This window comes from Schistocerca gregaria, chromosome 6 (assembly GCF_023897955.1).
Source record: "Schistocerca gregaria isolate iqSchGreg1 chromosome 6, iqSchGreg1.2, whole genome shotgun sequence".
Classification (NCBI taxonomy): Eukaryota; Metazoa; Arthropoda; class Insecta; order Orthoptera; family Acrididae; genus Schistocerca; species Schistocerca gregaria.
The window spans coordinates 89,818,343-89,845,110 of record NC_064925.1 but is presented as its reverse complement, the minus strand read 5'-3'; the positions used below and the strand labels follow the sequence as shown (position 1 = coordinate 89,845,110).

Genomic DNA, 26,768 nt, shown 5'->3' with positions numbered 1-26,768 from the left:
AGGTAGCAAGGATGGAGGCATGGTTGTCCATAGTATATAGAGAGTACCTTCAGGAAACTTTAACCTCTTCATAAAAAATCTGGAAGCTGTGTTGTTCCACCTCACAGTAAGAAACAAGGAAATAGTAGTTGCTAGTGATTTTAATGTGGTTTCAATGAAAAGCTCTGTCAGTGAACAATTGCTGCCACCAATAACACTGTCATTCACTTTAATTCCTACTGTGAACTATGCAACTAGGGTATGCAAATGCTCTGAGACTGCTATTGATAATATCTTATTTGACAAATCTAGGTAAAAAACTCATACCACAAAACCAACAGTATGTGAGCTATCTGATCACAACATGCAGCATCTTATATTAAATTTGAAACTTATCAGGATATTTTAGGAGATTACTCAAAGACATGAACTAGATAGATGTTTACAATACTTCTGAATCAACTAGAAAATACAAAGCATTCATTAATAAAGTTTCTTCCTTTTTTGAATATTGTTTTCCCTTACAGGTAACACAGATCAGACAGGAGTTTAAAAATAAATCATGGATTACACAAGGAATAAAGATATCATGTGAGACTAAAAGGAGACTGTATCTACTATCTAGGAATAGCTCTGATGTTAGCATTGTAATGCATTAGAAAGAATACTGCAGAATATTGAAGCAAGCAATCCAGAAATGTAAGCAGCTTTATTATGAGAAAAAGATCATTACATCAGGCAACAAAAAAGAAACTATATGGGATATAGTGAAGACAAATACAGGTGGAGCCGAAAAGGAAGAGAAACATATAGCTCTAATAATAAGTGAGACATTGGTAACAAGTGCATGTAGCATTGGCAAACCTCATTAACAAATATTTTAAGTCTGTTACTGAGAGCTTAGGGTTAACAGGTTCAGTCAACAGTGCAATGCAATATCTGAGACCAGTCTTTACAAATAACTTCAGTAAAATGTAAAAGACACATCTCCCAAAGATGTAGTATTCATCATAAAATCCTTAAAATCAAAATATTCTAGTGGTTATGATATCAACAAAGTTAATCTAAGAGTGCTCATGTGACTTGAGTTCTACCGTAAATTGTTTAGCAATCAACCTCTTATCAACAGAACATTTCCAGACTGGCTAAGATATGCTGAAGTTAAGCCTCTTTACAAGAAGGCGGATAAAGAGATACTGTCAAACTATCAACCAGTTTCACTTTTGCCAGATTTTTCAAAAATATTTGAAAAGTTGTGTTCAAGCATCTTCTTAAGCATCTGACTGCAAATAAAATATTTTCCAAGTCACAGTTTGGATTTCTTAAGGGTACCGATACAGAGAAGGCTATTTACATGTACAGTGAGAATGTAATTAATCAATTAGATAACAAATTAGAGACTACTGGGGTTTTCTGTGACCTGTCAAAAGCCTTTGAAGGTGTGAATCACAGCATTCTCTTAAGTAAATTACAATATTATGGTGTTGCTGACAATGCTGCGAAATGGTTCGAGTCTTACTCAACTAACAGGAAACAAAGGGTGTCATTGTGAAATACCTGTGAATTAAGCAATCGGTCTTCATTGGATTTGGGGTCCATTGCTTCTTCTTATGTGCATTAATGACCTCATGTCAATTACATCACCAGTTGCTAAGTTTGTTTTGTTTGCAGATGATAACAAACATTGCAGTAAATAGTAAATACGTACAGATTTAGAAAGGGCAGCTAACTAAATATTCACTGACATTAATAAATGGTTCAAAGCTAATTCACTCTCATTAAACTTTGAAAAGATCTACTAAATGCAGTGCAGAACCTGTAAGAGATTTCCTTCCAACAGGTGTATAACATATGAAGGCACGCATATTGAAGAGGTTGACAGTGTTAAATTTGTGGGATTACAACTCAATAACAAATTCAGTTAGGAAGGACATACCACAGAACTGATCTAAATAAATCCATATGTGCAGTGCGAATGATGTCACATGTAGGAGATATAAATATAGAAAAACTTGCATACTTTGCATGCTTTCATTGTATTATATTATATGGGATCATATTATGGGGTAACCCATAAAACTGACCAAAAGTTTTTAGAGTGTAAAAGTATGTAATAACTAATTAATGGAAAATCTCGTATAAAGATGTGAAACAATTACTAACAAAGAGATAGAGGGGCTGGCCAGTACTTACCTCAGCTCAGTACAGCCGATAGAAACACAAAAAACAACCGAAAATTTAAGCTCCTAGCTTTCAGAATAAATGTTCCTTCATCAGGGAGGAGAGAGGGGAAAGAAAGGGAAGAAGGGAAAGTGGATTTAGTTACTCGCAACCCAGGTTATGAAGCAACAGGGAAAGGAAAACAGGGAAGGTAGCAAGGATGGAGGCATGTTTGTCAGAGGGAAGCTTCCCTTCTATTCAATTGATGAATATCCTAACAAGGACTGTTAGGCCAGCTTAAGTGAAAATGACTGTTAGATTTCAGTTCTGACAGCACTTGGTCAAAACAGTCCAGATGAGGTATTTTGTGTATGATGAATTTATTAAAAATGCATAACTAAGTTTCATTCTAACAGTGTATTAATTCTTTGGATATTAGGAGTTCCAGTTTACTGTATTCACATATTTGGAAAATATCCTGACAAATGAGCACGGAAGGAGTATTATATTCAAATGTTTGTGTTTCTTATGTTATACTTTTTGACATGTTCCATACCCATGAAAATCATCTCTTTTTGGGTCTATGGACTGAAAAATGAATCTGATCTAATCTGACAGATCATGGATTTTAGAAATAGAATTGAAAATGATTGCCAATTTCCTGCAGTATAGAAAAGGCACAGTAAAGGCAAAAAGTACATGAAACATTTCTAAACCACTAAATTTTTTGTTACTATTTGCAAGAACAAAGCCACAAGAGAGATTCTGAAATTTGTAGCTTATGCAAGGGAATGAATTATTCTGTTACCGCAGTGTGCTGATCTGATAGTTCCCTACATCAGACACAATTATAGTCAATTATTTAAAATGTTATTCTTCTTCTTCTGCTTTGTTAGGACCCTTCAGGATCACATGTGGCTTGTTTTGCATAACTTCTTCCTTCCCAATACCTCTTCATTCTTTCGCTTCTTCTGTTTCTTTCTTCTTCTGTTAAGACAACTTTGATTTTGGTGTCCAGGCACCTGTGACCATCCATCAACCCTCTATACTTCTCCCTGTCCTGTACTACTGTCTGCAGATTCCTTTCTTTTATTCCTGCAACCTTCCAGTCATCTCTGACTTCCTTCACCCAGTTGTTTCCTGAATGACATGTTGCATTCTATATCTTCTTAGTCAACCTCTCCTTATCCATCCTCATGATGTGCCCAACAAATCATAACCTCCTCTTCCGCAACTGGCTCGATACATGTTCAATATTTTCATACAGTTCCTGTCATGTCCTGTGTACCCAGATATCCCCTTTTTTTTGGTACCCCATATGTCTCTCAAAATTTTCCACTTCTCCTTCTCCAACTGTAAACAAGCTCTCTTGCTGAGTGTGTTCATTTCTGGTGCATACAGAGCAGCATTTTTTACAGTTGCTGTGTAATGTCACAACATGGCATTCCTGACATATTTTTCTTGCCGTATGTTGTTTTCACTGCATACCAAAGCTTCTGCAAAAGCTGTGCCCTGTCTACTGTGTTACTGTTGTTCTGTATGCCACCAGTTATCTTCTCGCCCAAGCACTTAGCGATCTATCTTCCAGTCAGACTCAGTGTTCAATGTCTTGATCTTCTTATATGCAATCTTCGCTCTGACCTTTTCTGCTGTTTTGGGTAGATTTTTAGTGCTGTCTTTGCCTCTTTTCCTGTCTCATTTAAGAGTTCCATGTCATCTGCAAATGCCAGGCAGTCCACTGTTGCATTATTTTTGACCTTGTATCCTAGTTGCAGACCTTTGATCTTCATGTTACAATTTAGTTGTCTCCACTGTCTCACTACTTCATCCAAAACCAGGTTAAAAAAATTGGTGATAGTCCATCCCCTTGCCGGATGCCTGTTTTTATTTCGAAGCTGTCTGACAGCGTACTGCGTCAGATCCTGGCAGTAGTGTCGCTAAACGTTTCCTTTATTATTGCATGTGTTGTAGTGTCCAGTCCTCTATCTTCTAACACATCAAGCAGAGTACTTCTGTCAACTGAATTGTAGGCCTTTTGGAAGTCCACAAATATCACTATTATCTTTTTTCCTTTCCTGTGTCTGTGTTCTGTTATCCATTTTATTCCAAATATCTGTTCTGTACAGTTTCTCCCTTTTTTTAAGCCACACTGGTTTTCTCCTATTGTCAGCCCCAGTTGTTCTTCAACCCTGTTCAGCTAGATTCTCGACAAAACCTTGCACCCTATGTTTAAGAGAGAGAAGTCCCTGTAGTTATCCAGTACTTTCTTGTCCCCTTTCTTGTGTAGTGGTATTATAATGGCTTCTTTCCAGTCTATGGGTATTTTCTTATTTCTCCAGATATCCATTATTATATTGTACATACTTCTTTCCATTTCACGCCCACCCCACTTGATCTCTTCAGCACAGATACCATCATTGTCTGATACCTTGTTGTTTTTGAGATTTTTAAATGCCTCTGCTACTTCTGCCCTGGAGGATGCATTGTCTAGACTATCCTGACTTTCGTCCCTAAAGCTTAAGTGTGTCCACTTTACTGTCGATGCTTCTGCATTCAGCAAATCTCTAAAATACCTAGCCATTTCCTTATACTCCTCTTTCTCACCAATTTTTATTGTGCCATCTTGTCCATTTATGAAGGGTTCTTTTGCCTCGAAGCCTTTAATTCTGCTCTCCATTTCTCTGAAAAAGACTCATGATTTGTGTTTCTTGAAGGCTGTGTTTGCTTCTTCAAGTTTCTCATTCCATCTACTTCTCTTAGCATTTCTGATCATTTTGCAAGCAACTTTTCTCGCATTCGGGAAGTTCGACCAGTCTTCATGCTTTTTACAGGATTGCCATTTCATCCGTGCTTTGTTCCTGGTGTTGACTGCATTCTCACATTCATCTGTCCATCACTCATGCTTCCTTTTCTTGTTGTTAGTTTGTAATGGGAAAGAAATAGATAATCCTTAATTGCATGCAGATTAGTCAAAACATTATGCCTAACTACAACATGGCAGACAATGCAGGTGACAGGACACTGCAGGCATGTGTAAGTTCTATGCTTTGAGACCAGAGTTTTCCATCCAGGTAGTATAGAGATCACTAGAACACTCAGAATGAATCTAGAGGACATACAGAACTAGCATACCACCAATACCTGATTGAGGCTACAGAGAAGTGGCATGCACATAGATCTTAGCTGCCCACCAAACTGCATGTTCACCTGACATATTTGGAGTATGGTTGAGTGACAGCTTTTACTCACAGTCTCCCAGTAACTACCATTGATTCTTTGTACATTCACACATAAACTGTGTGGTGGAATATTCCCCAGAAACATACCCAGGCCATCTTCCATTTCATGTCATGATATGTAGATGCTATGACTGCAGTGTGTCCAGAATTCACAACATATCAAATTCACAAACTCAAAGATCATGTACAATTCTCAAACTTTCTTCATCAGTGTATTGCCATGTATGAGATCAGTGTCATCTGATAATTTCGTTCAAATAGCTCCTTCTGGTGCTGCAGCATCCATGGACATTGATAGGTGTTTTTAGTTATTCCAGATTCCTGAAGCTTTTCCCTCACAATGGGATTTATGGAGCATAATGTGTAGATGAATGTATGGATTAATTCATAAACAGATACTGATAAACTATGATGGTATAGTGTACTGGTGCAGTACCCTGGACAATTTGGCTGTACTGCACCACATTCAGCCTTCTGGCAACTGTCTCACCACAACTTGACCACCAGTAAATGAGCACTTGAGATTCCATGTCCACAGCTGATAAACATGAGCATATTTACCAGCTGACTTATTGAAAGCACTGCACAACACCACAGCACCGGAATCACTATGGGTGGTACCACAGTCACAGACCTATTTTCTATGCCAGTCATGTGCTGGCTAGAAACCATTTGTGTATGCTTCTGCAGGCTATATGCTTCACTAGCCATTCCGCCTACAGATAGCCAATCATCCCACACTAGTCAACACCATCACAGTCCCAGACACCAGTCATCTCCATGAGCAGCCAAGCCGTCAGCATCGCAGATCACACCTGGAAGGACTTTATCAGCAGCACGCTCCTAAGTTGCCCCAAAAGTTGCCACCTGCCACCAACCACAGCGTTATGGGTCCAGCACCATATGCTCCACAAGATGCTATTCTGTCAGCAAGTAGATGCTACTAACCCACCAACCCTAGCCTCACTGAGCGCTACATCCTGTAACCCGTTAGCCATCATCAGGTGCAGCCTCATGGGACTTGGCATTTGTGAATGCCGTGAGACATTTTATAGTTCAGTGATCAGCTGCTGCAAATGTTTCGTAGGCAGACTGTGGATTTATATACCATTTCAGTGTCTGGTCATCCACCTGTGGAGACGCCAGACCACTTCAGTGCCTCTGGCTCTAGCTACTCCTGCACCACCATTGCACTCACTTCTGGCCAGCCTGGTGCTGACGTGCACACCACCGGTTGGCATTTTGAAGGCCTGCGCCTTGCCACTCACTGGCCTCCCCGCTGGTGCCCTACACATCTTCAGCCCACACACCACATCATACATTGCCTGGTGCAATCCAATGACCTATCCAATACTGTCCCCCACACGCTCAGCCCACATGTTGCTGGCCCAGGGGCCTCTTCCACTTCTTGCACCATGGCCTCATCGGTTCCTATACAGTGAGCGCTGACAATTCTTGCTCAGTGAACGCTGCTAGCTTCCACTCTGGCACCACCGACCCTTCAGAAGCCAGCTCATGTACGACCAGCCATTCTGACACTGGCTCAATCTGCTGCCACCAGCACCCACACTGCTGGCCCTCATGATGCCGATACTCCCCCACCACCGCCATCTCTTCCAGTGCCACATACTCTGGCATCTCCTGCTCTCACTAATGACCATTCGAACACTGGCTTCATTGTTAACCAGTCCTCCTCTACTCACTGAGATCATCATACTGTCAGCCTTTCCTTTGCCCTCCCTCATTCCTTTGCTGTTTCCCATATCTTGCAGCAGTCTTTGCTCTCATCCCACACAATGCTGCACTTTCTTTTTCTTCCTCCACATGCTCCCAAGCACACCAGTGCAATCTGCCTCTTCCCAAAATGCACTGGTACCCTCCTGCATGTTCCGACATGCTCCAACGCACATTATCAGTGTAGTCCATTGTGCACCAATGCACACACCCATGCTCACACTCTCGCACACCCCCATCTTCTTCCACACTGCACTGCATTCTAATACAGTTGATCACTATTCCATCTCCCTATCTCCTATGTTCCCTTGAATGTCACAGCATTTCTCCAACTTCTTGTCACTATCTTCCACCATTCTCAAGCTCTTTTCCATTTCATAGGCCCTGTGCATGCTCGTACAGCAGACTCTTCTTTCTGATCCATTTCAAGAGTTCCAAGTGAGCACTGGCCACTATTGTGGTACACTTCTTTTATCTCTCACTGACAACTGACTCCTGTCTATCCACCTCACTCAAATACCTTGCATTGCCACCCTGGCATCTGCCATGGATCAGATCACATTCCCTTCAGCTATCAACACTAGGCACCCTGGGAGCACAGTTGTCCTCGTAGTCACACTCCCAGCAGCACCACATCCCATCTGCTATCCAATGTGTGCCCTCCTCCAACCGCCCCCTCTGGGGCTCAGCATACATTTGCTAAGTACAGACTTGGTGACTGTGATGTTCCTGAGTTGGGGACTGGTAAGCGCTGCCACCCTTCTGTCATCACAAGCTCTGGGCATGCTTCCGTGACCACCATGTGGCACAGTGGTGGAATATTGTGTGTTTTGGAGGGCAGTAGTCTTGGCTGGACCATCTGAGCTGTGGGGAAGGTGTGCTACACTTTGATGAGGTACGTGGCTGTTGAGTTAAAACACCCCTAGTGATCAACCTCTGGGGCACCTGCTGCCCCCCCCCCCTCCCCCAGTTGTATAAGGCTTGCTCAGGCATTTAGGCCTCTGCCTGGGTCAACAGTTGTTTCCCTAGCTTCTCGTGGGATACTTATGGAATGTCCCTGACTGGACGGGTGTACTGTCAGGTAGTACCTACACCCATTTATCAAACAGAGCTCAGTTGGTCATTTCTCCCAAAAAGAAGTCTCAGAATCATATTGACAGGGCATTAGTGTGCCATAACACTTTCATTGTAATCAAGCAAACAGGTGGAACCTTTGAGAAGGTCTCCCCTTTCTATATTCACAAGGTGTTTGAAGGTATTGCTGGGTCTCTAAAAAGTGCCAAATGACTTCATAATGGAACACTTCTAGTTGAAACTGCTAATTCAAACCAAATGTCTAAGCTCCTGGGATATAAGGCCTTAGGTGACGAGTTGAGGCTGAATTGCTTAACACCCTTAACTTTAGTAAGTGTGTGGTTACCTGCTCTGATATAATGGAGGTGTACCCTGTGGAGTTAAGTGAAGAATGGAAAAGCATGGGCATCACGGAAGTGTAGAACTGTATGAGGAGAGTCAATGACAAATTGGAAAAATTGGCAGCATGTATTCTAATATTTAGTACTCTGGAATTACCTGAACATATCCTTGCAGGCTATATCCATCTTAAGTTCACCTGTTTGTTCCTAATCCAATGTGATGCTACAAATGTCAAAGATTTGGCCATATGTGTGGCAGTTGTGGAGGTCAGGTCACAAATCAGGCAATTCTTGTACACTTCCTTCTAAATGTGTAAACTGCTCCGGGGGATCACCCAGTGTGGAGCAGAAAGTGTGAGGTTTACAGCAAGAAAAAGAAAATTCAGAAGTTGAAAGTCAAGAGGTGCATACCCTATGGTGAAGGTAAAAAAGCTTTCAAAGCTGTGCAACCTTCAGTTTTTGCTGCTTCTTTTGCATTAGCCCTTAAGACGTCAGTGGCTAAGCATGATGCCTCGACACAAACTCAGACCACAGAATCAAGTACGAGCACATGCACTTACAGGCACTTGTTGTTGTACCTGTGGGGGAAATGCTCTACTTGAAACTGAAGTCATTTGGAAGCTGTCAGCAATGAGCTTACCAGCTCAGTCACATACCACTACCCACCATCAAAAACCAACTAAGACATTCCCACAACCCAAGCAACCACCTCCTCCCATAAGTAAAGAAGAACACCCTTTGAAAAGTAATTCCAATTCCAAGAAAGTGGCAATTAAACTTTCAGTTGGTGAGCTCTCTCCCTCTCTGATGGGGACTATGCTCTTGATGATATGGACTTCCAATTGAAGGAACTGGAGAGCTGGGAACTGGCTAACATTCCCCTGACCTCCCCGGTAAATCACCACCTCCGAGGGAGAAAGACAAGAACAACCTTTGCTAAACACTGGTTTCCACAGGGACTTCTGTTTTGCAGGGTAATTTAAATAGATATATCACATATTTGGAAGAATTATAGTTCCTGGTCTAGGAGAAACTGTTCTGCGTCTGCTTAGAAGAAGTGCATCTTAAAGTCACCGACTCACCTGCATTATGTGGTTACCACCCATACAGGAAGGACAATGCTACTGGAGACAGGGCTAAACATGGAGTGGCTGTTTTCATTGATGACAGATACCACTCCTTTCCTGCCCCTCTTATCATGATTATACAAGCAATTGCTGTGAAAGTTCTTGCACCATTTAATATCACAGTGTGTTCTTTGTACCTTCCAGCTAATGATGCTTTGGATGCAGATGCACTGGCAGAACTCTTCTAAGCACTTCCAGGCCCATATCCCCTTGTGGTGTACTTCAGTGCACACAATGTGCTGTGGGTCTCAGCTGCCACTTGCTCCAGGGGTTGGATGATCGAGCAATTCATCCATTCTGAGAATATCTGTCTTCTGAACGTGGATCAGATGACACACTTTCCCATAGCCACAGGGTCTTTCTCAGTCATTGTTCCCCACCTACTGCAGACTCAGTTCAGTGGAAAGTGGCTACAGATTTACATTCCAGTGATCAGTTCTCAGTGTGGATTTGTCTGCCGACTAGGACAGTGGGTGATACACCATGCAGATGGATGATACAAAGGGCAAATTGTTTGCAGTACAGTTGACAGGCTATTTTTGAACAAAAGGATAGTGCAGAGGAGATGGTGCCCATATCACTTTTGAGATCCAACAGGCTGCCGCAGAGTCCATTCCCTTGGTCTAGTAACCACCTCAACGACGGCCTATAACTTGGTGGAATGACTGCCAATTGGCTATCAGGGCCAGACGAACAGCTCTGCAGACCATCAAACACTGCCCAACTACAGAAAACCTTCATGCCTTCATATCTGCAAGAGCACATGCAAGGAAAGCGATAAAAGAATGGAAGAGGGTTTCCTGGAAGGAATTCATGATTTCCATTAATCAGTCCACTTCCACTGCGCAAGTATGGGACTCGACACGATGGATTACTGCCAAAGGTAGCACATGTCCACTTACAGCCTTGTCAAGTAATGGGGTCATGGTGTACACACTGAAAGACATGGCTCAGGTTTTAGCTAAACATATCTTTACTGTCACTACGTCATCCAGACAAGCTCCTGCTTTTCAGGTCTTCTGTAAGACTGAGGAGATGAGGAAGCTCAATTTCTTCTCGCATAATGAGGAAGTCTACAACATTGTGTTCTTCTGCATGTGGGAACTGGTATCAGCTTTGTCTGCAACCAGAGACACTGCTCCAGGACCTCATGAGATCCATTATGCCGTGCTTCGTCATCTGTGCCCTGAAGTGAAAGGACAGCTCCTATGTTGTTTCAATCAGATCTGGTTTGATGGACAGTACCCCACAACTTGGAAGGAGGCAATATTAATTCAGTTCTGGAAACCAAGCAAGAGCCATAGTGCCCCTAACAGTTACCGGAGTGTAGCCCTTACCAGTTGTATGGGTAAAACTCTTGAACATATGGTCAACTGTCACCTCATCTGCCTGCTCGAATCCTAAGGTCACCAACACCACTCCCATTGCGATTTCAGGCACTACTGTTCCACGCTTGACAACTTAATTCTACTGGAGATGGCGATACAAGAGTCCTTCTTACACTGAAGCCATTTGGTTTCTGTGTTTTTTGATCTCGAAAAAGCATATGACACTACTTGTAGATACAACATCCTTTGCTAACTTCATAAATGAAGATGCCTTCCACTTCTTATCCTATCCTTTCTCAAGGACCAGCATTTCCGATATTGCATTGGCAATGCCTTGTCTGACTGTTATGTTCAAGACAATGGGAACCCCCAAGGCAGTGTCCTCAGTGTCAAATTTTTTGCCATCACTATCAATGACATTTCCTATGCAGTCCGGAGCCCTGTTAGATCCTCTTTATTTGTGGATGACTTTTCAATCTTGTACTCTTCCTCTGATCTTACAATGACGGCAAGGCAGCTACAGCTGACCATTAGGAGGCTGAAAACCTGGGCCAGGACAACTGATTTTCGGTTCTCACCAGAGAAGACTACATGTGTTGATTTTAACCATGCTCACTGAAGTTTTAACCAACCAATGCCCACATTGGCGAACAATATTTTACATTTCCAAGAAACTGTGTGCTTTTTGGACTCATTATTTGACTCAAAATTCACTTGTCTCCCACACCTGAAAGACCTACAAACAAAGGGCTTCCAGTCACTGAATATTTTGTAATGTGTTAGTGAAAAAAGGGCATTTGTTCACTTATGTTTAGATTATGGCAGTGTGGTCTATGGATCAGCCTGTATATCCTACCTCAAGATGTTAGATTATGTCCACCATGAGGGCATTTGGATGTCAACTGGAGCCTTTCAGATGAGCACAGTTCCAAGTCTGTGTGCAGAGGCTGATGAACCACCACTCTGGATTTTGCAACGTATCCTTTTGGATCAACAGGTGCTGAAAATCTCAGTGTCACCTCAGTCATTTAGTTCAGTGGTCCAACCCACCTTTGAATGGCTGTTCAGGATTCAGCTCCATGCAACCCAGTCATTTGGTATACATGCTACAAACTGTCTCAAGGATCTTGATTGATCAGGCATCAAATGCACAGTCAGGGATGGAATGCATTGCCGTCTTGGCACCTCCAGAGGCCCAATGTGATTTTAAGCTTGACACAGTACAAGAAAATTGTACTCCAGGATATGTTTTTACAACTTTGTTTTCATCCATTTTAGGTATGTACCACAGTTTTATTGTTGTTTATACTGATGGATCCCAGCAAGAGAATGCCCTTGGTTGTTCTGCTGTTTTTTCTGATAGGGTTTTTAAAGTGCATCCTCCAGAAAATTATATGACATTCTGAGGGCACTCTACAGAGGGTTCACAGACATCATCATACAAGGTTTCTTGTCTGTTCCAACTCACTTAGTGCACTGCAAGGACTTCAACAATGTATCCAGTAGACCAGCTGATTCAGCACATCCATGACTCCTTACAGCACCTTCATCACAGTGGCAAGGAGGTGATTCTTTGCTGGTTACCTGGCCACACCAAGATATAGGGAAACAACATGGCTGACAAAGCTACCAAGGAAGAATATCAGGATGGTGCTGTCCATCAGTGTCCCATTCCGTTGCATGACAATATCCCATTTTCTGACAGACGCATCATGCATCAATGAGATGAATCATTGCAGGTGACAGTAAAAAAATTGTGGTCACTCAAATCGACCACAGAGGCATGGTGGACTTCATATCAGTCTCACCACTGGAAGGTGGTTCCGCTTAGCAGACTGCACATTGGACATAGTCCTTTAACGCGTGGCTTCCTCCTCTGGCAGAAGGATCCACCGTTATGTGAAGTTTGTGGTGTACCCTTTTCAGTTCAGCATATTTTGGCAATGTGTGTCCTATATACTGATATTAGGGCAGCCCTCAGACTTGATGAAGATCGGCCCACCATCCTCGCAGATACTGATTCCAGTATTCCACCAGTACTCTCATCATCTTGGTCACACAGGGCCCTCATTAAATCTGTGCCAGGCCATTTCCTGAGTCCCCTGATCTAATGCATCACACTCCTAGTCACTCCCACAGGGTCCATTGCATGGCAGGGTCCTCATGTCTCAAGTTTCATTTATCTGTAATGTTTTCTGGGAGAGGGCTCTGAACAGTGGCAGTCGCTATCTACAGGCCTCCCCATGGCGACGCTCCTACATCATCAGCCTCTCCAACTGCTGCCAGCCCAACATCCCTCCTGCCACACATGTCACATGACACAGCTCTTTCTGCTGCATGTGGCGGCGTGGCCAGCGTCCCTCATTGGGGCATTGAACTGCACCCTCACCAAGGTGTGAGATTGGGCGCTGCCACGCCCTCACCACGATTTCACCCTCGGTGCCTGTCACACACTTGCTTCCACCATTGGGTGCATCTGCGCCAGTCCCTGCTGACGCCTCCTCCATATCACTGCACTGTGATTCTGCATCTGTTGCTACAATACATCAGCTTTTCTGCCACAGTGCAGCATTGCATGGTTTCAACATGGTTTCAACATGGTTTCAACATCTCTCCTTTAAAGGGGAGGTGTTTAGTATACCAGTGCAGTACCCCTGGACAATTTGGCTTTACCACATCACATTCAGTCTTCTGGTGACTGTTTTGCCGGTAAATAAACACTTGTGGCTCTATGTCCAGAACCAGTAAACATAAACATATTTATTGGCCAAATTATAGAGAACACCACACAATGCTGCAGTGCCAGCAGCATCACTCCAGGCGGTGCCACAATCATGAATCTATTTCCTATGCCAGTCATGTCCCACCTGGAAACTCTTCATGTATGCTTACACCGGGTGTTTACTTAACCAGCTATCTGGCCCGCAGCCAGCCAATTATCACATGAGCTCTGACACAGTCCTGGACACCAGTCATCTCCATGATTAGCCAGGCCTTCAGCATTGGCAACCATGGCCTGGCCTGGACAGACTTTACTTGCTGCATGCTCCTCAGTCGCCTCACATTCACCCTCATCAGTCACTGCCTGCCACTGACCACAGCCTCATGGGTCCAGTTCCATATCCTCCACAAACAAATAAGTCACCAACAAGGAGTTGCCAATCCCTCACCAACCACAGCCTCACTGGACGCCATGTGCCTTAGGTCCTTTGACCTATCAGCCAACACCATTGCTTACTATTTACCACTGCCTCACGGAACTCAGCATTTCAGTGATTGAATCTAGACTCCGAGTGATCCTTCCTTGGTGGATACAATGTAACCTTATTTCTCATTGTCAAGAAATAATTCTTTGTTTCAGTCTTGCCATCAAGGAATGGCTTATTTTTCTGTTATTCCTGGTCTGTGTTCATTGACATAAGAAAGCACTGTTTACCATTACCGGTGGCATATAAATAAAAGTGCTGTTCCACATTGTAGTCACAGGATATAAAATTAGTGCAGTAATTACTTTAAAAAAGAAACTGCTTGTTTGTGGGTAGCATGTGAGAACGTGCATTCTCACTCTGTCTCTCTCTCACACACACACAAACACAAACCAGTTACTGACAATAACAGAGACATGGCACTTCCTGCTTACTTGACCACTCCATTATATGTGTTGAAGTGACAAAAATCTGAATGCTCTTATCCAAATGTATATCATATCACTGTCAGTCTCTCAGTTAACCTGTCCAACATTTAATTCACCTTCTCTTTATCTGTCTGTCCAATTATGAAGATTATCAACTTTTTTGTCTGTTCAGTTTTTGAACTGCATGCCAAATGAAGCCCCTCCATTATTATCTATTATCGTCTCTCTCTCTCTCTCTCTCTCTCTCTCTAGCATATTTGTTGTATTGAATGGGCTAAGCTGTATTCCTGAAGGCATGTCTGATCCAATGAGTGTTTAAACCGATCATATTTTTAAACTTGAAGAGAACATATCACTGCTGGAAAATTAAACATTAATGTATGCTCATTTCTTGTGATTTTATGTAGTTTACTATCTTCTTTGTAATTTTGAAGATAGTATTCAACAATATGCTCCATTATCATTACAGACTTTGAACCAAAGCATGACTTCTGCTCACCGTGAGATTAAATGTCGCCTGGTGGCATTTCTGGTACATGACATGCTAAGAAAAGTATATAAGCAGAGCAGAGAGGAATGGAGAATCATTATAGTGGTTATAGGTCACAAATGCAAAAATCCATTGGCATAAGCAGCTTTGACAAAGAGCAAAGACATAAAATAAGGGAAAAGCATTCCCCCACCTATAGTGAATCGATGCGTGGAGCAGAGTATGGAGCACAGAAACATGTAACAGAAAACAGCATTTGCCATAGCTTTAGAGCTGTAGCTCTTTGCATAGCACAAGTACATATATTCAAACACACAACAATACACACATATCTTCAGAAAGAGGCCGACTACATATCAAGTGGCAACCGACCACCCAGAAAACCAAAGCCCAAAAACATCCTTTCTTTATGAGATAATGTGATTTAGTTTAATATTATTTTAATAGTGACAATCTTACTAACAAAAACAGTTTATTACAGTTTAGATAGCCTTTACTCAGTGAACATTTTCAATTTTGTAGAAGGTTCTCTTATTTTCACTAGCATAACTTCAGTACATTTCCTTTTTGCATTCATTTGATTATGTTTTAACTTTCACATGAGCAAGGCTTAGTAAATTCCCAGAAACCAACACTCTCTTCAATATAATCGATTTCTGTCAAGCAGTTTTCATTCTTAGGAGCACGGAGGTGTGCATCTCGGTGTCTCTGTGGTTGTGTGTGTGAATGCATATGAGACTCCCTGCTAAACCCAGCAGGACAGGACAAGTAGTAGGAATTGTGGAAGGAGGCCAGAATGAGCAGCTGTCAGTTACACTCCAAACATAACACTTTATTTAGTTGTCCAAACATTAAAGCACAACTTCTAAGCTTGACTATCGACTGAAAATGTCTTTAATTCTAAAGCGGCTGAAGGCCCATGAATTAAATACAGGTGCTATAATATTTCTTTTAGAGGTAGAAGGCTTTAGGCTTTAACCTAAAATATTATTTAAGCCCAAGTGCTTTAAGACTTGACTAGTCAGATAGATGAAGTTTTTAAAAGTGGCTGAAGGGCCATAAATTTAAAACAACATAACTACAATAACTTTTCAACAGGCAGAAAGCCCAAGCTTTATGACCAAAAAGAAACCTTCCTTCAAAACGGCTGAAGTACATTGTTTTAAAAGAAAACTGCAACCAATTTTCCAAGGCAGAAGGCCCAAAGCTTTTAACCTTAAATAGTATTTAAGCCCAAGTGATTGAAGACTTGATAAGTAAGAATCCAAAATTTTAAATCGGCTGAAGGCCCATCATTTTAAGAACAACACAACTACAACAAATTTTCAACAAGCAGAAGGCCCACGACTTATCTTGAAAGAATGTAATACTTTGATAAGTAAGATCCTTAAAACTTAAAGCAGGTGAAGGCCGATGCTTTTAAAAACAATACACTACAATAAATTTTCAAAAGGCAGAAAGCCCACAGCTTTATCTTCCAAAAGGTAATACTTGACAAGTAAGATCCTTAAAACTTAAAGTGGCTGAAGGCTGCTGCTTTTAAAAAACAGTACAATAAATTTTCAACAGGCAGAAAACCTTTGATTTTAAAAACACAATTACAAGCATAGAAATTCCAACCATTGGCTATGAGCCATTAAAAACAAAAAATTAACGGAAATAAGAAAGGCAATGGCGCTCAGAAGTTTCCAGGGGGCTCGGTCTGCCTTTGAAATCTTAACGTTCACTTAGGTGAGACAAGACGTCAGCCCAACTATACTCGATCCACCGGCAACACAACCAAGAGACAGTCAGGGACCCACCGACAAGACGACGTGCTTGCCAAAATGTTACAGATACAGCCACACACAACCAAATATACATTAAGCTGTCAAAACCACACACCATGTTGGACAGCGACAATAGTTGAGGAAATGACACTCCTTGAATTTATATCAGCGACCAGGACACGTAACTGGAACACTAACGGCCACAAGGCAAAAAATTCTGCTGGTGCACTTGAATTTCAAATCGACAAATATAGTTAATTCCACCACGAGGCGGCTACATCTTCGACAACTCAAACACTCGCTGTTGCTCCCAGGAATACCACCAACGGCGAAACACCAGCCAATGGGACAACATGAACAGATGTGGCTTCAGTAATTAAATCACCACTCAACTTTCATGTCCTGGGTCGATGAGCCACAAACCTCGCAGCACTCAGAACAGCCCCCACACGCTCTGACACCGTGTAGAGACTGCCAGCGGAGCCCGGCCGACTGTGCCGCTTGGAAACTTGCTTGCTGATCTGCTCCAACCGACTGACTCACTGCTAGTATGCCGACAACATTTAAAACAAGTTGTCAGTGGAAATGACACCAACTACACACACAGCTAGACAAACACTTGCATGAAAACTTAAATGACACTCAGCAGTGGCTGTGCAATCACAAAGACAAATCGGGAGTTGATACACACACACAGCCAACCCATAAGTGATCAGCGAGCCAATTCACGTTGTCCAGTAGGACAACCGACCGACGATCCATAATGACCGTCCCTGTCTCAAGTGATGTGTGGCAGCAACAGTTGGGTGAGCCATGTACATCCAGGCCTCACTGCTGCTCCAACCCGATTGAACTAGTGTCGCGTTCCAACTCCACGACTGGCAGGTCCGAGCTGCTCTCCTGCCATGTTCCATCTGACTCCACGACAAACAACAACTGGGAAGTAATAGCAGTACAGCAAAGATAACATGTGAGGGCTGTATCGATAGATGCTGCTGCTGCCACTGAGGGGCAGACAAAGCAGCAACTCAGTGACGACAGAAATTGAAACTAACATAAAGAGGTGGCAACAAGAAAAAAAAACAGGATGTAAAATAAGAGTTGGCACAAGCGTGAACCACACACGGCGCAGCATGTACTTGTGCTACAGAAATAGCTATTGCTTGAAAGCTAGTGTGAATGCTGTTTCTTGTTAGATGTTCTGTGCTACATGCACCAATCCACTATAGGTAAATGGTTGCTTTTCCCTTATTTTACGTGTTGCTCCATCCAGGAATTCCTATTATTATTGGACAAAGGACAGATTGTTGTGGCCCAGTGCCTGTAAATGAGCATCTAAGAAGTGGCAAAGCTGGTCAGTTGTTCGCATGGTACTGTTGTGAGCATGTATGGAAAGTGGTTAAAGTGTTGTGTCTCCATAAGTAGGCGACAAGGTATTGGACATCCACATTCATCTCAGAATGTGGAGGTCAGAGGCTTTTCCACTTTGTAAAGCAGGATAAGTGGTTATCTGTGTCAGATCCAATGACTTGAGTACAATGCTGCTAAAGAGAAAAGTGTTTCACAGCTTATCGCTTAGTATACATTGTTAACACGGAGCTCTGCAGCCGATAATTCCCATGTACTCCCATTTGACCAAATAACATTATCAGTTATGATTTCAGTGGACATGGACCATCAAGACTGGCGTTTGGATTAGTGGAAAAGACAGATAAATCACGCTTACTGTTACATCAGCTTAATGGCCATGTTTTGGATATTCCATCATCCGGATGGATGGCTGCTCCAAACATGCCCCAACAACAGATGCAGACTGGTGGAGAAGGCGGAGGGGGGGGGGGGAGGCATTATTATGCTATGGGGGACATTTTCTTATGGTTTCATGGGACCTATGGCAGTAATCAAAGATACCATACAGCTGTGCACTATGTGAGCATTATTGCAAACAACCTGCATCCCTTCATATTTCATGTCTTCCTCAATGGTGATGCCTTTTCCCAGCAGGATAACAGTCCCTATAGAAAGGCCTTAACGATGCTGTAGTGAATTGAGGAACACAATAGTGAACTTGTGTTGATGTCATGGTCACCAAATTTGCCTGATGTAAACTCAATGGAATAAATCTGGGACACTATCAGGTTCTAGCTTTGTGCCCACAAGCCAGTGGCATGTACTTTATGGTAACTGTATGACCTGTGCATAGAAAGTGTTGTATCATTTCTCATGTAATCTACCATGGACTTGTCAAATCCTTGTCATGCAAAATCACTGATGTATTGCATTCCAAAGGTGGATGAACATGCTGTTCAGCAGGTGATCACACTGTTTTGGCTTATCAGTGTATCCAAATATTCAATAGAAGAGTGTTGTATTTTGACTGGTATTTTATCACATTATCAATAGCCTTCAACAAGTTTACGGATATGTAACAGTCTCATGCACTCATTGGTTCTAACACTGTATTTCAGACATCAGCCGTATATCAGCTGCAGCGAAGGGTGAGAACTCTTCGGGAACAACTGCAACGCAGAGATTTGCATTTGGACTTACTGAGACGTAAGATTGCTCTCCAGGAAGATAACAGTCGTATGCGAACACTGCTAGAGAATGAACGAGATGAGGCTAACCTGAGGTAGGCATCAAAGCAAAATATAAAATTGCAACATTGTTGTAAATCACATGCCTTTATTAATTTTAAATATCCTTGTTAAAAGAAAATTCAGCTTGATAACTGAGGAGTCATACCATAGCCACCAGCACAAAATAAATTCCATTGTTCTAATACATCAGTTATGCAAATTTACATCTACAATATGAGAAACAGAAGGTTTGTTGGTATGTTTCACTGACCAGTTTACATTGTGTAATGATGACCAGGCAGCACAAAAGCTCTGCAACAGGGGGGCAAATGATTAAACTCACCAATTCTGGAAATAAATAAGAATGACACAAAACAAAGTAAAACAATAAGTCTTTTATTCAATGAAAGTACATGTGATGTAGTTTTGTTATTATATTTAAAAAATACATCATTTTGGGGCATTGTTGCGGCAGTCTTTGAGCTTCTCTTGATAGTGTTCTATAACTCTGAAAGTTGTTTTGTGGGCAATGGCAAAGACTGCCTGCATTGTTGTCTCCTTGAAATACATATTTTTGGGTAGATGTTTGAATACCTTGGATTATGGTTCCCCCACAGAAAAAAAAAAAAACAAGGAAGTCAAATCTAGTGAGCATGAAGGCTGTATGGCAACACAATGCAGGAGGACAATGTGTCCAGGAAACTTTTCTCTCATGATTGAAAGGGAACAATGAACCACTGTACCTTCGCGTGGACACTGCAATTCCCCCCCCCCCCCCCCCCCCCCTTGAGTTAGTCAAATCCGTTCTCAAGATCTGTGAGAGTAAGCCTTTTATTATTGTTGTTTGTTGGTAACTGTCTCTTTCATAGCTTATGTGATGAAGATCTTTTTGTATATTCATTTATACAGATCTGTTTTTGTATACTGTGTGTGTGTGTGTGTGTGTGTGTGTGTGTGTGTGTGTGTGTGTGTGTGTGTGCAGGAGGGAGAGGGGCAAAAAAAGAAAATTTCAGCTAATTCAAATATGTTAATGCTTCATAGTGAATCATAAATCAGTAAGATTGTAACAGTCCATGGTTGCATGCACACTGAATGACTTTTTGAAAAACTGTTTATTCTGTTCACTATTCTCAGTGTACTTGATCATGTTTTTTTTTATTTTTTTTATTTCTGCAATGGATTAACCGTTCAGTCAAAGGCATCCATATGATAGTTTGTTGGGGGGTATGGTCTATTTTTAATATTTTGGAAGACAAATGGTGACTTGCAAGTCGCCATAAAACAGTTTCAGTTCTTGGAAGACAAACACCAGACTGAACCATGGTTTTTCCTTTCTCTGAGAGATTTGGGGGGGGGGGGGGGTCAGTGAGGGGGAGATGGTGGGGGGTTTGCGGCATGGAAGTCATATTGATGAATTTGGAGGTGTTGGGAAATGATGGAACATATGGAAGTATATAATTCCAAATTTACTGCATATTTCCAAAGGACACTTACAAAACATATAAACAACATCGTAAAACCACAGCCATTTGAAGATGGCACAACTGCAGAATGTACTGTGACTTACAACCTAAAAACTAAAAGAATTGGATAATGCTGTTCACTCAACAAGTCAGATTACTGCCCAAACATTAGAAGCTAACATAATGACTTTGTTGGTTGCATGTGAAACTGTTTGACACTTGTGAATGGACTTACACAGAATTTTTTAACGGCAAATGTGATGTCCAAACATATTTTCTTTGTTTTACTATGAGGCAAACCAACAATATGGCTAGTGTCATAGCCAAATATGAACAGCTAGTTATACATATCCAACAGTTAAATGTTGAAAAAGTAGTCTGTAATGTAAATATCCATTGTGTCATTTCCAAAGTTTATTACTTTTGAAAAACATAAATAATAATATTTTTTGACAGTGACTGGTGATTTTATTGGCAAAACATCCCAAAATGGTATCAATAATGCTTGTGATGAAAGGAACAATGTTAGATCAATAATGAAATATAGGTCTACTGAATTGCATGCTGAATAAACAAGTCCAGGATCCTTACCCTATATAAATAACTTGAGTCAGAATTGTCAAAGTCATTCATTTATTCATTGCAGGTGCAGTACTTAATAACAATTGTTCCTGTAGTCATCATTTTGGATTTATATAAGAATTGTATTTCAATCTACCCAATAATAACATGGTATGAAAAACAAGTACTACCAACAAAAATCTGCTCTAAACTGTCTCACAGTGTTGTAGCCATGTAGGAATGCAGCACACACCCAGCTTTCAAAGACCTATATCATCTTTAACATTACAAAGAAGTCATTTTGTTGTTGTTGGTAGGAGCAACATACAGTGGATGCCATGTTTCCATAGAAGTCTACCGATATTTCCCAAGCATGAGGTAGATAAGTGATTCTTGCCTTCCCTTTCTTCATCTCAGTCTCAACCTCTTTCTCAGTCTTTCTTGATTTTGACTGCAATGCCCACTCAATGTGACAGTCTCAGTACTCATTCCTTTGGAACATTTTATATGGTGTAATTCTTCAGTATGATTCGCCTTGTTTGGAAGTGTTTGAGCTCTACAGGCCATAATCTTTAGCTCCAAATTTGTTTATGATGGATGGTGATGGCTTGAGCTACGTGATGAAGGTCAGTGTGTGTGGCTTTTCTATGAGTATATACACTGTGGCCCAGGATCATCTGGTCTTGCCTTAACTAAAATGTCAAGGAAGGCAGCTGGCCATCTTTTCTAAGTTCTCTTGTGAATTTTATGTTAGGTTGCATAAAGTTTAAATGTTCCAGTGTTGTTCCTCATTTTTCTTTCCAAGTGGCCACACCACAAATGGGTTCTCATCATATTGATAGAAATATGTTGGTTTAAACTTGGTGGATTCTAGCACCTTTACTTCAAAGTGTTCCATGTATAGGTTCACTACAACAGGCAATAACAGGTTATCCATCACCAATCCACCATTTTGTTCATAATATTTCCCACTGAACAGGGAATAAGTTGATGTCAGCACATGCCTAAACACTTCAGTGAAGCAACTGCCAAGCTTTTCCATGTTTAGTTCCATGGATTCTGAAAGTGGAACTCTAGTAGAGAGGGTGATTTCATCAAAACCAACCACAGTATCTGTACCCTGGAACTGCAGTTGACTGAACTCATGCACAAAGTAAGCAGAGTTTCAAATGTATTCTCTGCACTTCACCAAATGTTCACTGAGAATGGGTTTCAGGTATTTTGTCAGCTGTATGTAAGTGTGCAACACTTGAGTACCTTAGGTAGGACATATAGTCATTGTGGCACAGCTGCTCCTGTTCTAAGACACTTAATGATACTACATGGCAACCCTGGAGAAGCATCACTATCTTCCTCCCAGTTTTATTCATAGGATTAACATGTATCTGTCTACAGGCAGTGCCATTCAAAAGACCGAAAATCTTCTTCTTGTAGTTCACACATGAGATTAGGTATATACTGTTGCCCTTGTCAGCTGACATATTATAGTTTCCGTGTCCTCCCACATATTTCTCAGTGATACTTGTTGTTTCTTGGTGCATTGATAAGTGCTCACTAGTTTCTTGGTGGACCTCTTCCGCGGCTTCCAGTGGGAACAAAACTGCAGCATGTTTCATGGAGCAATGTAATCTATTATTAGCAGCATTTTTGGAATGGGTGTGAAATTTAATCCTTCAGCAAAAATCTTCACTGTACCCTCATCCAGATGATTGTCAGTGAGTTTAATCCCCACATCTTGTTTTGGCTTTTTGTACATTTGATCATATTTTACTTTTTGGTATGCAGACATTTTCAACTTCGTTGATTCTCTTGTGACCATGTCATAATGTCAACCCATTTCCAAGAACCTGTAGAGAGTGTAGCCAACATGTAAAGATGCTGATCAAATTGTTTTGAAGCAACATCTAGCATTCATCAGGTAGCACAAATTCTCTTTTCGTACTAGCATGAGGCTTGCATGGCATATAATCATATTGACTATTGGTGTTTTAATATGACATTTGATCTTGGTACAACTTGTTCATCTCAACATCTTGTTATGAAGATCAGTGTACTGAGCTTATCTAATTTGTGTATGTTGCAGATCATCTCCTCCTGACAGCGTGAAGTGCTATGATCTCTCAGGTTTCTTCAGTGTCACTGATTAATGGCAGTCTTCAGCCAAGTTGTTGTTTCTATTTTATGCATAATATTTTGACAACCAGTGCACTTGTTTTCTTCATGTGCACCTGATGAAAAGTTACAACAACAGCAAAGTTTAGTGATGTGTATATTGAGGGCAACAAAAGCGAAAGGTGATTAGAATAAACAAGTGAAAGGGCACGTCAGCTTGATGAATCAGGTGTTTTAAGTGCTTCAGTTGTGTTGTAAAATGACATAAGAAAGCTGGCTGAACACAAAGAAAAGGAAAGAATTCGAAGTGATACTCTCCTGCCTGATAATGTTTTGGTAAATGGTGTGTTGCATTTATGTTACATGAAAAATGTAGAAGAAATTTGATTTCAGTGACATCAGCACATGACCATAGCATTATCATTCAGTTCATCCCAAGACAGTTGTGAATTCATCGGAAATTGTTGAGTGGCTGAGCTAACAGTTAAGGTAAGAGATTTTCAGTTTGGGGAGCTTTCGAAGGTGTTAATTCCAGTGAACCGATTGAGAAATCATGTCTTTCTGAAACTATTCTGGCTTCCACCATTTCATTGCAAATCTAGCTCAGCAAATAGGTAATCAAAGTAAATGCCATAACTATGAATTACTGAGGAGATAGAATCAGTGTCAAATTTGATGATGAATTTTGTGATTATGTGTTAAAGAGAAGCAACACCATGTACAACTAACAGTCATGCCAGCAATATTCCAGTATACCTGGGGAAGTAATAATGCAGATCTGTGTGAAGTTAAACAGTTCTTCTGGAGGTCATGGTACTCATCTGCTTCCCATGTAATTACACGAGATTTTTTGAAAGAAAATTGTATAGCTGTCCTGAAGGTCCAAAAGGCACAGCAACTTGTCAAAATCCAGTGTGGTTGTGCAGTTGAAGTGTCTGAGTGAGACAGTGGTCATGTATTTGGCAATGAGAAGATTGGAGGTCTTCTGAAATATAACAGTTCAAAGTTGGGTTTTGTAAATAACTACATAATTTTAAAAAAATGCCTGCACTGAACACATAAAGAGAACAGTGGTAGAACTTGCATAGGCAATGTTCATCTCAAAGAACCTTCTAACATTGCTGTAGACAGACACAGTCATTATGCCTGTGTATATTATTAATCAAGCAGTGTTGCTGGAAAGACTCCCTATCAATTTTTTACAGGGAGGAATGCTAATCTGAATAGACTGCATAGATTTGGAACCAAATGTTATGCACATATTCCAAAATAGTGCCACAAGCAGTAGAATATAAAGAGACAACACACAGTCTTTGTTGGCTATGGTGAAGATATTAATGGTTTTCACCTCTTGTATAAAATCTGGCCGAAAAGTCATCTAGAGGAGAGATGTTGTGTTTGAACCAATACTTACAGGAAAAATCCTAACAGTATTTCCACATAAGGAAAGTAAGTCAGCAACAAATCAGGGCACTTATGTGGCAGATGCTTCAAGCAGAGACAGGTTAGGAAATTAAAATGAAGCAGCAACTTCTTTGGTGAAAATACACCTGGACCAAAAGGGCCTGCAAGAGCACAGATTTAATTTTAAAAGTAGATGCAAATTCAAAAACTCAAAAATTTCATCTAATGTATCTTAGCAGAAGTAGATGAGCTAAAGAACTTTTCTGAAGAATTGCAGTCACCAGGCCAGAGTAATTGGAAATCAGCAATGGAGGAAAATTCTACCTGAACTTTGAGAGAATTACCAGCAGGGTGCAAGCAAATCTCTAATCACTAGGTTTTTCTTGTCAGACAAAATACTGATGGGGAAATTTATTGACACAAAGCCCAACTTGCTGTTTGGGCTTATATTAATATGAAGGCATTGATTCTCTTCAAACATTCACTCCAATTTCTTGACTTGACATAATTAGAGCAGTGCCAATAATGAAGGGTTAGAGCTATCACAGGTTGACATGAAGTCATTATTTCTAAATGATCTACAGAAAGTCCGAGGAGTTTCATGATGGTAGCAGCAGGGTATGCAAGCTCTTTAAAAGTTTTTGTGCTTTAAAACAATTTTTAAGTTGTTGGAATGATCAGTTTAAAAGTGTGCTTCTCAATTTTGGAGGAATTGAAATCAGTGTTGATACAGGTCTGTATTATAGTTGTTTCATGTTGATGAGGGACATGTTGCTGCAATCAAGAAGAGTGTCATGTGGATTTTCTGAACACAGTGCATAAGGAATTAAGGATTACAACAAATGTTGTTGGACATTTCTTCAATATTTTGATCAAACAGCTTATACAGAAGATATACGCCATTAATGTAATATGGCAAAAGCATATTTCTCAACACCAATTGAGAAATATCCGCAAGTGAAACAATCACAAGTATGAAACTCAAGCTACCTATTGTGAAGCTGTGAGATGCTGGATGTATTTGGCAGTATCTGCATGTTCAGACATCTGCTTTTCTTAAGACTGAGGCAAGTCTTGCATTGCTGCAAGTGGACCACAAATTAAATGCATTTACATGTGTGGGTGCAGTAACAGAAAAGAATACTGGCAACTTATTTCATCATATCAATTCTTCTTATGCCCATCTACACAAGAAACAGTGGTGTAAAGGGAACAAGAACATTTATTGCAGAGAACTGATACACTAATTATTTACCATCAAGCCCAATAACAAGAGAGTAAGTGATTACAATATAAATCACAGAGATACACCGTGATGCCCTTCGCAGCATAGAATAAGAGCATGAGCAGTGATCCATGCAGAAAATGCATGAATGTCAGCACACGAAAGGGCGCAGTGGGGTCCGGTATGAGATGGAGTGAGGTCTGATTTTACAACGTCCCGACGGAGCGTGACATGGGAGCTGTCTGTCAATTCCTTGTACATAAGGGACAGATGTGTGCTGTGGCATGGCACTAGCCCAGGTTGCAATTTTGTAGTGTGGTCCCAGAGTTGTGTTACAAAATCTGATTGCTGAAACATGTCCCACAATGGGGCACTTTACTCAACAAATTCTTAGTGACGCATCGAGATCTGGTTTGTTTACTGACCACTAGCCGAGCAACACAAGAGGTCAGCCTTGGGCCACTTAACATCATAACACATTAGTGCCACTTTGAGTGAGTGGTACCACAGCTCCACCATAGTATTACTTGCAGGATGATAGCTAGAAGT

General features: G+C 41.1%; 1 protein-coding gene across 1 annotated transcript in view; it reads left to right on the top strand.

Moving 5' to 3' along the window:
- The window catches only part of LOC126278367 (coiled-coil domain-containing protein 170), a 335,535-nt gene that overhangs the window by 243,160 nt on the left and 65,607 nt on the right, over positions 1-26,768 (top strand). The window contains exon 12 of the mRNA XM_049978435.1: positions 19,344-19,507. Within this exon, the coding sequence (XP_049834392.1) occupies positions 19,344-19,507 (164 nt within the window). The remainder of the gene's footprint in view (positions 1-19,343; positions 19,508-26,768) is intronic.